This window comes from Planococcus citri, chromosome 2 (genome assembly GCF_950023065.1).
Source record: "Planococcus citri chromosome 2, ihPlaCitr1.1, whole genome shotgun sequence".
Lineage (NCBI taxonomy): Eukaryota > Metazoa > Arthropoda > Insecta > Hemiptera > Pseudococcidae > Planococcus > Planococcus citri.
Window position 1 is genome coordinate 7,892,007 of NC_088678.1, and position 13,253 is coordinate 7,905,259.

Below are 13,253 nucleotides of genomic sequence, written 5' to 3' on the forward strand. Positions count from 1 at the left end.
AGGATGGAAAAAATTAAAGGCGCACCAAAAACCTTTAAATCATTGAAAAAAAGATCATTTTTTTATGAAATAGGCAACTTGCTTTTTTTTAAATTTCGAGTGAAATTATTAAAAAATATCTTGTCGTATAAATTTTCTTTAGTATTCAATTTTTTTCTAATTTTCTTGTGAAAAATTTAACGTTGTTGATTTTTTTTGTGTGTTGGAGAGGGAGAGGGGTTATACAAATTTTCTTTCAATTTCAATTTTTTTTCCTGCGAAAAATTTGAGTTTGTTGATTTTTTTGGGTGTAGGAGGGGAAGAAGGGTCTAGTGGAGAGTCATTTCAATTGGCTACCGAAAAATAACATAGTAAAAAACACTTGCTTTGGAAGGGTGAGTGGGTGAGGAAGCCAATGATAGCGATTTTTTTTCTTTCCCAACGTAAGAAAAAATGCAAAAAATTGGAGGATCTAATCCCAAAATCTGCCTGATTTGACTTGGAATGACCCTGTAGAGAAAAAGAAATAGTGAATGATTTTTCTGTCGAATCCAACACCTTGTGAAAGGGACTGAGAGCTTTAAAAAAAACTTCGAAGTAACTAACTCACATTTTTAATGATTTTCAAGGTTGAAGTTCTTCTGCATTATTATGAGGCCCAATTCGATTTTTTTCTGGGATTTGTGATCAAAATTTGTAAGTATGGCATTTACTTTTTTTTACAATTTGAAAAAAAAAACACGTATCAAAGAAGTAAATAAAACTGCAATACGTATATTTGACTAAAGCGTTGATAAAATGAAGTATCCTTTCATTAAGCCGATGATTAAAGTAGATAAAGAAAGCACATTTCTTTTCTTGAGTTTTTTCCTCGGAGCTTTTCAATTCCAACTTTTCCAATTCTTCCATCATGTTTAATTTTCTATAACGTCACGGCCAAACAATGCTCTGGATCCAGTCCAGGTAATACGCCACTTTGGTATACACTCCTGGTTCGGGCTCATCAGAATTTCCGCATATTTTACCAAAAGATGTGACTCCAATTACGTCCCACATGCAGAACATTTTGCCTATTAGAGCTTGCATAGGACCTCCAGAATCGCCCTACAGTTCAAAAAATGTATGATTTTTCTGTTAAGCGCATTCTGGCAGAATATTGTGTCTTAAAGGGAGTCGGTCAACTTACTGAACATGTATCATTGACTCCAGCGTAATCTCCGGCACACATCATGCTATTTGCGTCGTAACCCTGGCTAAGCCTAACGTCACTTTTGGTATTGTACGATTCCCTGCATCGTTCATCATCCATCACTTCGATTGTTGCTTTGAGTAAATGGTCACTATGACGATAACCTATCGAAAAAGGATTCAATTGTACATAGCTTTGCTGAGTGAAAAATGGATAATGTTGAAAATTTATTTTACCATGGCCTACTGCACCCCAACCGGTGATACTTGCTTTGGAATTAACTTGACTGGCAGTTGAGGTGTGTAAACAAGCTGGCCTTACGAAAGGGCTCATCGCAACAGTGGTGTTTAATTCAAAAAGCGATATATCGTTGTAGTATGAAGGTGCTTTGTAATTTGGATGATCGTATACTTTTACTATTCTGTAAATTTGTGGTTTGGCCTTGTCATCAGTCGAAGTTAGGTTTAGATCGCCCAGTAAAGCCCATCTTGGAACACCCCTAGTGAATGAAATTTGAAATACCATTGTAGAGAACATCCGCGTATATCTCGATATATTGAGAATATTATTATGAAATGCAAATTTCTACCAACTGGGCTGACTGTCTGCCACAGTGTGCTGCGCTCAAAATGAACCGTTCGCTGATCAAAGAACCTCCGCAAGCCCATTGGACGTCTTTGAAGTCATTACCGTAGCCGATCAACGCCTGCAACAATGCAAGAAAACTTATTGTGAGGACTGATTTAATTCATTTGTTGTACTAACAATAAGTGAAAAGGTCCCTCATTACTTATTTCATATTTGTCGGAAATTCGATAAATGAACGTTTAGTATCTTAAATTCGCCTTTCTAGTATGTATTTTGTGAATGCCATAGAAACATGACCTCTCAAAAGAAATAAAACAGAAGAATGGTTTCCTTTGAAATGAAGGCTTGGCGCAAAATGCTGTGGTCATCGTGGACGGTGCAGCGGATAAATGCGTCTGTAACAGTAGATCTGAGTGAGCCACAAGGCTGAATGCTCTTTTAAAAAGTAAGAAAACTGAACTATTTCGGGACGTAGTATTTTGTAGTTCATAAAAATGACAAAAACTTGGAAACATCATGCTTGAACATATCTCGGGCTAGTGGAGCAGAATAAGATTGCAAATGACATGGTGTCAGCTAAAATCAGTTGCTGGAATACTGAGCATTGGTCATAGCTCAGTAACTGCACTGAGTGATGTGAAAAAAATTATCATTTTGAGTTGTATGGTAAGTAACTTTGAAAAAACTGTGATAAATTCTCAACATTTTACTCGAAAACTTGGAAAAAATTTGGTAATTTCCATTTGCCCACTTAGACTAGGTACCTACTTAGTATGTATAACCTACAGTGTGTCCAAAAATTTCCTGAACCTAGTTTTGACATGATCATGTATAGTGAATGGGCTCTAGCATATATGATCATACCTAAATGGTTTCATACATGATGAACATGATGAAAATGATAGGTATGATCAAGTATGATTCAGTATAATCAAAATCATGATCATGTGTGGGATATTTTCCTAGCATGAACATGTATGATTATATACTCATATGATCATAGCCAAAATCACACCAACAGACACGAAATATTGCCACAGTTTCAGTTTGGCTTTCGAAAACATACAGCAACTGCACATCAACTCCATTGTCTTACTGAAATTATTCACCAACAGTACACCGCCACAGCGTTTCTCAACATTAAACAAGCTTACGACTCTATATGGCATTCAGGTCTCCTACAAAAATTGCAGAATACTCAAGTACCGCGTTACTTATTCCATATTATCAAATCGTTCTTATCAGACCATTACTTCCAGATTTTCATCAACGATTCACTTTCAGACCCTAAACCTATCTTCAGAGGTGTTTAAGCCCTACGCTTTTCAACATCTACTGCAACGACATCACAACTTCATCAAATGCTAAACTTCTGCAATTTGCAGATGATACCTGCTTATGCACCCAAAATAATAATCTCTCCAGTGCAATCGATGAACTTGAACAAAGTATCAACACTACTAACTCCTGGCTAAAATCATGGAAACTTGAACTCAATCCAAACAAAACAGTTACAAAAATCTTCACACTGAGACATCACTGTAACCCTGCCAGAAACATTAATATCAAAAACACTACAATGGACAGGAGTGATGATGCCGTTAAATATCTTGGAGTATACCTTGACAAACGACTCACTTTCACAAGTCACATCTCACAGAAATTGAAACCTACCTACCTACTTCAAACTCAAAACACTTTTCCCACTAATCAACAGAAGTTCCCACTTGAAAAACCAAATAGCATTACTAATCTATAAGACTATTCTTCATCCTACATTTACATATTTGGCTCCAGTGTGGTAACTACAGTAGGTACAGTAAAACCTCGATAAGTGCTACCTTGATAACTGCAAATTCGTGTTAAGTGCAACAGAAATGTAATCCCCGGTCCCTACAGTCAATTTACCATGTAAATTCACCTTCATAAGTGCAAATAGTAACCTCGATAAGTGCAACAATTTTTTGGCAGTAGAAAGCACTTTTACCTCTATAAATGCACGTTGCTGTATGTTTCACCTCTATAAGTGCAAAATTACCTCAATAATAAAAATTGTAGGCGAATTTAACCTCTATAAATGCAAGTTGCTCTACGTTTTGCCTCTATAAGTGCAAAACTACCTATACAATAGAAATTGTAGGTGAATCTAACCTCTATAAGTGCAAGTTGTTGTACGTTTCACCTCTATAAGTGCAAAATTACTAGGCAATGGAAATTGCGGGAGAATTGAACCTTTGTGAATTGTTTACCTCGATAAGTGCACACTGTGGAAAAATAACCTTGCTAAGTGCAAACCTTTTCAAGTGAAAAACTTGATAGGTGCAATAATTTTTCCTGTCCCTTGAGTTTGCACTTATCGAGGTTTTACTGTACCTCCAAACCAAACAAAAACTTCAAACATTCCAAAATAAATGTTGTCAAATTGCCACTAACGCTCCATGGTTTTGCCGGAATACCCAAATATGTACAACGAGAGCTCAAAATTGAAATGATCGACGACTTTCTAAAAATTGTAACTGAAAAATACCTGAACAAAATAATCTGAAAACACCCTTGCTTGTTGCTTCGATATTGGGCGAAATCGCTCTTCAAGACTCAAACCAAAACTTCCTCAAAATTTCTTTTAGGTTCTTAGCCCTAACTCTTTTCTTTCTTAAGTTTTTTTTCAAGTATCCTATGCATAAAATAATTGTGCTGAACAGAATAATGATAAAAATTTTCATTCATTCAAAATCCATATAAATGATCAAAGTCAGAACTTTTTCCCAAGGAGTTCACGATATTTTTGGACACACTGTAGTATGTATCTCATCTCATTTTGCAAATTTAATGGTAATTTCTCGTAAAATACTGGTAATTTATGGTAAATGACTGGTAATTTATGTTGAATGACTGGTACGTAATTTATGGTCATGCTAAATTGCTGGTGATTTATGGTGATGGTAAATTACTGTTAGTTCAAGGTATTGGCAAATTAGGTACTGGTAATTTTTTAGGTTAATTACTTGTGACTTTTGGGTAAATTGCTAGCATTTTTTTAAAAATTACTCAGAATTTTTGGGTTAATAACTTGAAATTTCTTGGTAAATTACTGGTAAACTTTGATTACCCACCGATGAGAAATAATATTTGAGTATGGTAATTTTTGGGTTAATTACGGTAATTTTTGGGTAAAATACGGTAATTTTTCGGTAAATTATGGTAATTTGGGGGTAAATTACAGTAACTTTTGGATAAATTACCAATCATTTTTCAGTAAATTACTATGTGGTAATTTTTGAGTGAATTACTGGTAGTTTCTAGGTAAATTATCAATCATTTTCAGCCAAATTACTGGTAATTTTTTGGGTAAATTACTTGTAGTTTACGGGTGAATTATTGGTTAACTTTGATTAATTACTGGTAACTTTTCGTAAATTTCTGGTAATGTTTGGTAAGTTTTCAATAATTTTTTGTAATTTTGGGTCACGGTGATTTTTTTTTTTGCAAATTACAGGTATTTTACTGACAATCTTTGGCGAATTAATGGTGCTTTGTGGTAAATTACTGTGATCTTGGTTTTAAATAACTGCATAAAATTAAATTACTGGGTAAAGTTTGCAAATAAATCTGAATTCTTGTAAATCTTGTGGACAGTTTTTAGTATAGGTACTTTGTAAGTTGTATTACTGGAAATCTTTAGTCTGTAAATTTGTAATTTTTGGTAAATCCATAAAATTGCTGCTAACGTACGAATTACTTAGTGGTAATAATTGTTGGGAAAGTATTTGTAATTTTTGATAAATTAAGAAAGACGAAAAGACGAAAGGACGAAAGGACGAAAGGACGGAAGGATGGAAGGACAGAAAGACGAAAAGACAAAAAAACGAAAGGACGGAAGGATGGAAAGATGAAAAGATCAAAAGACCAAAATAGGGAAATGAGGGAAAGACAAAAAGACCAACAGAGGTAAAGACGAAAATATATGAAAAGACGAACAGACGAACAGACGAACAGACAAAAAGACGAAAAGAAAAAAAGATGAAAGAACGGAAGGATGGAAGGACGGAGGGACGGACGGAGGGACGGAAAGATGAAAAGACCGAAAGACCAAAAGAGGGAAAGACAAAAAGACGAAAAGAGCCCATTGATAATTTCATACGATTTACTGATGATTACACGTAAATCACTTGTAATTTTCGATAAGTTACTGGTCACTGGTCAATGTAATCCTGGCATTTGAAACCGAGAAAAAACTTTAGGATTGTTTATGTTATGTCAGAGGGTCAAACTTTTAGAAATTTGAGAACAAAATTAAATCAATTTCCAATATTTGAATAAAGTGATTAATTTTAGGTCCCAGTTTTAAGAATTTAAAAAAAAAACTAGATACACCAATTTGTGTCACTTATTTGAGATACACAGAAGTATAATTTTAGATTTCAAGTTGAAAAAAAATCTATAAATTGCTAGAATTGTACCATACTCTCAAAAATATTCATCTGACATTTTGTCAAACTTTTGAAAGTTTAAAAAAAAATCTGTAGGTAGGGGTAATCAAATTTTAAATAAAAAACATCAATAATTTAAAACTGTCCTTAGGGAGCTAAGTAGAGTTTTTTCTTACGGTTTTTTTTTTTTTTTTTTTTTTTTTTTTTTGGGTGTTTATATTCTGTAGAAGAGAAAAGAATAATTTTACCAAGCAGATAAGAAATAGAAAGATTCTTTCAAAATAGGCACATACTTACATGATACATGAGAAGAATAGTTCGAAAGTTGACCTGTTAGAAAAAGGAAGAGAGTTCTAGATTCCTATCACTTAATTGAAGGCTACTTTTTTTTTAAATTCATGAACAGGGTTTGATATTTTTTCGAGGTGAAAGGTACAGAAAATACTCTGATTTGTTGAAGTAAGAATCTATTTTTATAGAAGAGGTATAGGTGGGAGGATTGCGTATTAAAATAGCTTTCGAAATTAAGGACTGTTTCTCAGTCAAATTTTACTTTTGTACCTACCTCTTGAGAAAATCAAAAAATGAAAATACAATATTTTGATCTGTACTGCTGAACTTACCATATGAGGGTATTCTCTTGATTCGGCTGCTGCTCCTCCACTTATTAATGTCTCCACTATTACGCAATCCGGTACACCATGCCAGTATCCTACTTCTCCTGGTAGACTGGGATCAACCCATTTTTGTGCATATCGATATTCTGCATATTTTTCACAATCTGCAAATGTACAAACGTAGGTTTATCGATATCTGTCTGTACCTGTTGGAGAATTCTCATTTTCTAAAAACCGTGCAAATTCACACGTCACACTCACTCAGAATAGCAGTTGCTGTAGAATTCTTGAAACGATTCGCAGTTTGAGGATTTTGTGGTATTGCTGGAGCTACTGGAGGACGAACAGTTGGTCTGTATTGCTGCGGAGGAGTTGCTGGTGGAGCGAAGTGTGATGGATTCTGCGGTGCCGGAGTCGCTGGTGGGCGAACATTTTGAGGATTTTGAGGCGCCGGGCGAACCGTTAGTGGAGGACGAAAGTTAACTGAGTTCTGGATTTCAAAAAATAAAATGCAAACTAGAATTCATCAATTATATTTTTGATGCAGCTCGCCTAGCTTAGCAGAGTTCAGCCCTTCTTGGCCTGAAATTGGTTGAATATGTTGGACCAGATGGAAACTTTAGGGTACCTGACTTACCTGATCTTTTCAGTGCTGCTGAAATTTATTTTCAAGTTGAAAAAATTCGCTTCTAGCTTAAATTTTTTCAACAGTTTCGATTTTTTTTATGAAAACGGAGAAAATAACTGCGTTAGAAAAATGAAATATTTTATTTTGAGTTTAAAAATTCAAGAAATTGAACTATTTTTTTTTTTTTTTTTTTGGTAAATCAAAATTTTAAAATGTCTTTGATTTATTTTTATGAAAAGAAATTTTTTAGTCCTGTTCCACTAAGATAACTCAATTTTTTTTTTATTATCTTGGATGAAAATGCCTTAGACGTCAGTCTAAGCGATTTCAAAAACCCAACATTTGTTTCCAAATTAATTTGAGCCTATTTCCAAAATCAAAAATTCAAAAGTATATTCTCTTACCTGGGTCGTGGAGGAAGCTACTGTCGGATTTGGTGACACATTACAGCATATCTTCACCTCGCCATATTGATCTGGGTGAAAGCACCGTAAAGCTTTTCTCGTCTGGACTAGTTCTGCTGCATTGGGACACATGGAGTATGGAGTACAAGATTGTCCATATCTTCTGCATGGATCTTAAAACACATACCGGGACATAGAACAGAAGAATGTTGCAATGTAAATTATATTAAAGCAGGATGTCCTGAAAAAAAATCGTAACAAGTTTTAGTTCTTCGATGTGAGAAATAAAATATTGGTGATATACTTCTATATGTAGATAGTCTGACCACTTGTAATGTATTCGTTCAGCATTCGACTCGAGTACTTCGTGGCATAATTAAAAAACAGTCTTTGCCAAAACGTATTCTCAAGTTGGGTTTCCCCTTCTTAAAATCAATTTAGAATAATTATTTTCTCCCCGAATGTGTATTGTATGAAGTTTGTTCCATCATTAGTTGGATTTAAATTTAATAGATCGACGCAAAATTGACGAAATTATAGTTGAATTAGTTGTCTATGTGCTTAAGTACTCGTGGTTTTATGAGAATTGGCAATAAAACAGCTTATATGAGTAGGTAAATAATACTTTTGACGTCAACAAAGTATTATTTCCATACGCGATGTAGTTATCATGAATTATGATTTTTTTGAAAACATAGTTGACCCGGTGAACTGTTTATATTGCTTGTAATTAGAACTGCCTGACGAGTTCTCATAAATTACGCTGAATGACGCACTTCACATGGATAAATTTAAATACGAGTATAATTTTTTTGAAAAATTTCTTCTCAAAAACCGACCGAAGCGTAACAAATGAAAGAAGTTCTCGTATTGTTGATGATTCTATCTAAAGATGGTAACAGCTTTCGAAATTTAATAGTTGAATGATTTTTTCAAACACTGAAAAATTCATCTAATCAATAATTCTCCAAACAATGAAACTATCCGAGCACTTATCCTATCTTTGGATTAAGCTCATACCTACTTACTCAATTAATTCAAATTCGAAAAATATCAACAAAATGTTGCCAAATAAACCGAATTAAGTTATTAATAGTCGTAAAAAGCACGTATATTTACCTTGTCCTTGGCTGCTACAAAGACGAACGTTTACGCAAAGTAAAAATATCGAGATTATGATCGAATCGTAACCATTTAAATATCGCGATATCGACATACTGGATGAATTTTAATAAAATATCAATATACTCTGCGAGTAAAACGATGCAGTCGCCATATGAGTCACTACACAATTAACACCTAGAATCTTACTATGATTATCCCAATCCGCATATACGCGGAATAAAGACGCCATTTTGTACCACCAGTAAGGTTTACCACAATGTTACTTCGTGGGGGGAAATCTGTACAGCATCCAGGAATCTTAATCCACGTGGTTGTACTTGCCTAGGTATCTTGATCAGTATTGTAACCCGAGTGGTAATATTTATTTTGGTGTATCTCCTCCCTGTTCTCCTTCCATTGCATAGAGTGCTTTGCGTGACTTGTAAATTCAAAAGTAAGATTTTATAGTGATACATATTATTTGTGATGTGGTCATTGAGCTGGTATTCGAATCGAATAAGTGTATCTAGATCTACTCTTTTTTTTCTCCCTTAATTTTTAGATTTTGTTAGGTTCACGTATTTTTTTTTTTTTTTTTTGTATCGGAGTATACGTTTCCAATCGTGAGAGTTGGATTGTGGATTGTGGACTGTGGAGGTCAAGTGTGTCTCTAGACGTAAAAATATGCATTTAGTTAATTGGTTCCGTTGATGACATTGCTGGCCATCGTTGTGACATTAATTTTTGTTTTCATTGATATTTCATGTACACTCACGTCAGTTGACCAATTGTAAGTGTAAAATTCAAACATTATAATACTCGTGGATTTAGTGAAAAAAAAGACTAAAAAAATTAACAAAAAAAGTTACCAAAACACGTATGTACATTAAGTATATTTTTCTGAGAAATAAATGAAAGACGTTTTACTTAGATGATGATGATGGTGTTGATGCGAAATTAAACGATTCCATGAACTCGTTCTCGGACAAAAAAATCAAATCGCCATAAATTAATTAAAATGTTTGAGTTACGTATTGATTATGACTTTGAAAATTACACGGTACGAAATTAAATATGTTGTATGTGTTGAAGATGAGAAACAGGTTTTTAAACACCTATCTTATGCGTTTTCATACTTGACTGCTAAATTGTGAATCTGGTATACAAGGTAGGTATTCGATTCCCGTTTATATCAATACGAGTAGGTAACTTTTTTATTGAAATACCTACCTAGTACCTATACTTATGCTTTTTGATAAATACTGAACTGACAGGGAGACCTTTTTTGTCGTTTCTTTTTTGGGGGCAAAGGTCGTAAGTCCATAGTTTTCTGTATCCTATCCCCACCTCAAACATCCAAAAGGAATTGATTTTCGCCTTATCTGTTTGAATAGTCCCCTTTTTGTTCCAGAATTGCCGATCAAATGTCCTGTTTTTTGCCAAACTTCCTTGTAAGGTTCTGTATTTTTTTTTTTTACCAAATTTGCCCCAAGTCAAAAAGTGTTATTTTTGAAAAAAAGGGTCAAGAAGTGTAAATTTTTTGGTAGGGAATGTCAAAAAGCGTCAATTTTTTGCAAAACAGGCAAAAAGTATCTAAAAGATCAATTTTTGGCGAAATTTTCAAGCAGTTCAGTTCTTGCCAAGATTGCCTAAAAAAAAACTCAATGTTTACCAAAATAATTGTCAATAAAATCTTAGTTTTTTGCCAAAATTGCCAAAGAGTGTCAATTTTTGGGAAGTTTACTCAAAAAGTAGTAAGCCTAATGTTTTTTCGTCAAAATTCTTTGGACGTAGTTTTTTGATAAAATAGTTAAAATTGCCCTAATTTTTTCCAAAATTACTAGTATTTTGCTGCCAAAACGTCCCAAAAGAATTGATTTTTGCCCCTTTCCTACCCAAGAAAGTTTGCTGCTCAAAAGTCTCATTTTTTACAAAATTGTTGAAAAGTTTTGTTTTTGTAAAATTTTATTTTTTATTATTTTAATTTTTTCATAGTAATTATTCGATATTTTTTGAAATTTCCTTGGTAAGGCGAAGGGGGGGGGGTACTTGTATTTGGTTACTTTTTTAACATTGTACTTGGTTACTTTTTTATCAACTCAATTGCCAAAACTACTAAAAATGAGGTTTAGTTATTTTTTCTAAATTTTGGTTACCTGAATTACTTTTTTTTTAATTTTCAAAAACTCAGTTTTTCCCAACTTTGGTTCAACTTTTTTTAAAAAACAAAAGAACAGAAAAAAGTAAGTGGTATCAACAAAAATGAATAATTTGCAAGAGTGAGTATACAAATTTTTATTCTTTTTCACCTGGATCAGGTTGCTTGGTTCATCAAGAGGAGCCAGTCCCTGAGGACAGATGAGAAGGCAAAGACAACACCAGGGAAATTCTGCGCATCCACCTTGTGTGGGTTAGTAACATGTTGCTATTCGATTGATTGGAATTGATAAACACGGTAAAGCAGAGTTTTCCAGTTGGTGGAACAGTGGAGAGGAATGGCAAGCCAAGGATCCAAGCCTTTATAAATACCGCTCATGATTAATCATACACAAGAACCGTTGAACACCAACAACTCACTCACTGCAGTCCCAGGGAAGCGAATGCTTCAGAGTGAGGAGGCAAATTACCAGCACCTAAACTGGCAAGTTTGGCTGAGGGAGTAAACTCCTACAGAAAATCAGGGTGGAAGACAATGGGAACCCACTACCATTATATTCCCAAGAATTAAATGTGATGGACATGAATATACCTATCAATGGCCCGAAGTCTCCATCAGGGTGATCCTGATCCACCTAGTCAACCGACTATGGTGCAAAGAATATGAGGAGTGGAAACAAGGCGGAACAACATCAATGTCACAACCTGGAATGTAAGAACACTATCAGATTGGAAAACTTGCAAATGTTGTTTTGGAAGCCAGGAGACTACAAACTGGCAGAACTGATTAAGTGGGTCAGGATGGTCAGTGAGGACATGGGGTCATTGACTTTTTAGATATGGACAACTAGCGGCTCATAAGCTTAACATACGGCTATTGTCTTGAACATAGTAAGTCAAGGGTTGCGATCTGCGCATGTGTCAGCTCTGTTGTGACGTTATACCACCCAGGTATGGTTACATGGAGTTGCAGGAGGTATAACATCGTCACCTGGTAGGACATCATTTTTCAGATTCCGGCATCAGCATGTGCAGAAGCCAAACCTCGACTAACTGATGAACCATGTTCAAGACCATTGGCTTATGTACCGCTAGCAGTCCATATCTAAAAAGTCAATACACGGGGCTCCTCATAAATGTGGGGAAAACCAAGGTCATGGTTGGTGATAGAGCTGGATACTTACTGGAATCTGAAACCTTGAATGAATTTGAAAAAGTGAACTCATTTATTTGGGTTCACTTGTGGATGCTGATGGAGGATCAGACAAGGAAATTAGAAGAATAGCTCTTGGAAAAGCTGTGATGTCTTGGTTGAGAAAAGTCACCACCACTCGAGAAATCTCCATAAAAAACGAGGAAGAGACTAATCAGGATGCTAGTTTTTCCCAGTTTTCTTATACATGGAGCAGAGACCTAGACATTGAAGCAAGATGATCAAAGAAGAATATTGATGCCTTTGAAATGTGGGTATGGGGCAGGATGTTGAAGATACCATACACTGTACACCGAACAAATGCATCAATTGTGGAACAACTGCAAGAAGCAAGAACCAGCCAAGCTAAATAAAATATGTGAAACCAGGATAATGAGTTATTTTGTACACATAGCCAGTAGAGGACTGGAAAACATTGAAAAAGGAATTCTCTTTGGCAGGGTCCCCAGAACATGAGGAAGAGGGAAATCTACAACAAGGTGGAATGATGCAGTCTGGAAAATAGCTGTTGGCTCAGTTGCAAATGCGGCCACACTAGCTCAAGACAGAGAGGAGTGGCAGTGGTTGTTGGGGGCACACTAGTTGCTTGCAACTATGACGTTGATGATGATGATGATGATGATGATGATGATGATGATGATGATGATGATGATGATGATGATGAAACTACAGATTGACATATTAGGAATAAGCGAGACCCAATGGACTGGAAATGACAGAATTTGGGTTGATAAAGATTATGAAAGGATTTTCGCTGGAAAGGACAAATATGAACATAGTGTTTTTATACTGATACATACCAGAATCAGTGATAAAACCAGTGCTATAATTCCTAAATCAGAGAGGATAATATTGGTGAGATTATAATCTCATCATCAATGTGTTTGGAAATCAAACAATGGATCTAAGTCTGAGGAAGTGAATTATGCTATGCTACATATGGA

At 34.9% G+C, this 13,253-nt stretch overlaps 1 protein-coding gene across 3 annotated transcripts; it reads right to left on the reverse strand.

The window, feature by feature from the left end:
* Positions 1-737: 737 nt before the first annotated feature.
* On the reverse strand, positions 738-9,171 carry LOC135834441 (serine protease persephone-like). Of its 3 annotated transcripts, none has more exons than XM_065348319.1 (8): positions 8,955-9,171; positions 7,836-8,008; positions 7,065-7,293; positions 6,810-6,967; positions 1,762-1,874; positions 1,405-1,667; positions 1,166-1,332; positions 738-1,083 (listed from the first exon to the last, which is right to left on the reverse strand). In XM_065348319.1, the coding sequence occupies exons 1-8, from the start codon at positions 9,049-9,051 to the stop codon at positions 910-912; spliced, it is 1,374 nt and encodes a 457-aa protein (XP_065204391.1). In that variant the 5' UTR covers positions 9,052-9,171; the 3' UTR covers positions 738-909. The 3 variants fall into 3 exon arrangements, with proteins under 3 accessions (XP_065204391.1, XP_065204394.1, XP_065204393.1); XM_065348322.1 differs by having other exon boundaries at positions 7,836-8,076; positions 8,955-9,164; XM_065348321.1 differs by lacking the exon at positions 8,955-9,171 and adding an exon at positions 8,140-8,396.
* Positions 9,172-13,253: the final 4,082 nt, after the last annotated feature.

Excerpts from the sequence above, each read along its gene's own strand:
- LOC135834441 (XM_065348319.1), bottom strand. The coding sequence starts at position 9,051 with ATGTCGATATCGCGATATTTAAATGGTTACGATTCGATCATAATCTCG. Across the intron at positions 7,294-7,835 it reads TAGCTTCCTCCACGACCCAG|AACTCAGTTAACTTTCGTCC; the intron begins GTAAGAGAATAT and ends TTTGAAATCCAG. Across the intron at positions 1,084-1,165 it reads GAGTCAATGATACATGTTCA|GGCGATTCTGGAGGTCCTAT; the intron begins GTAAGTTGACCG and ends TTTGAACTGTAG.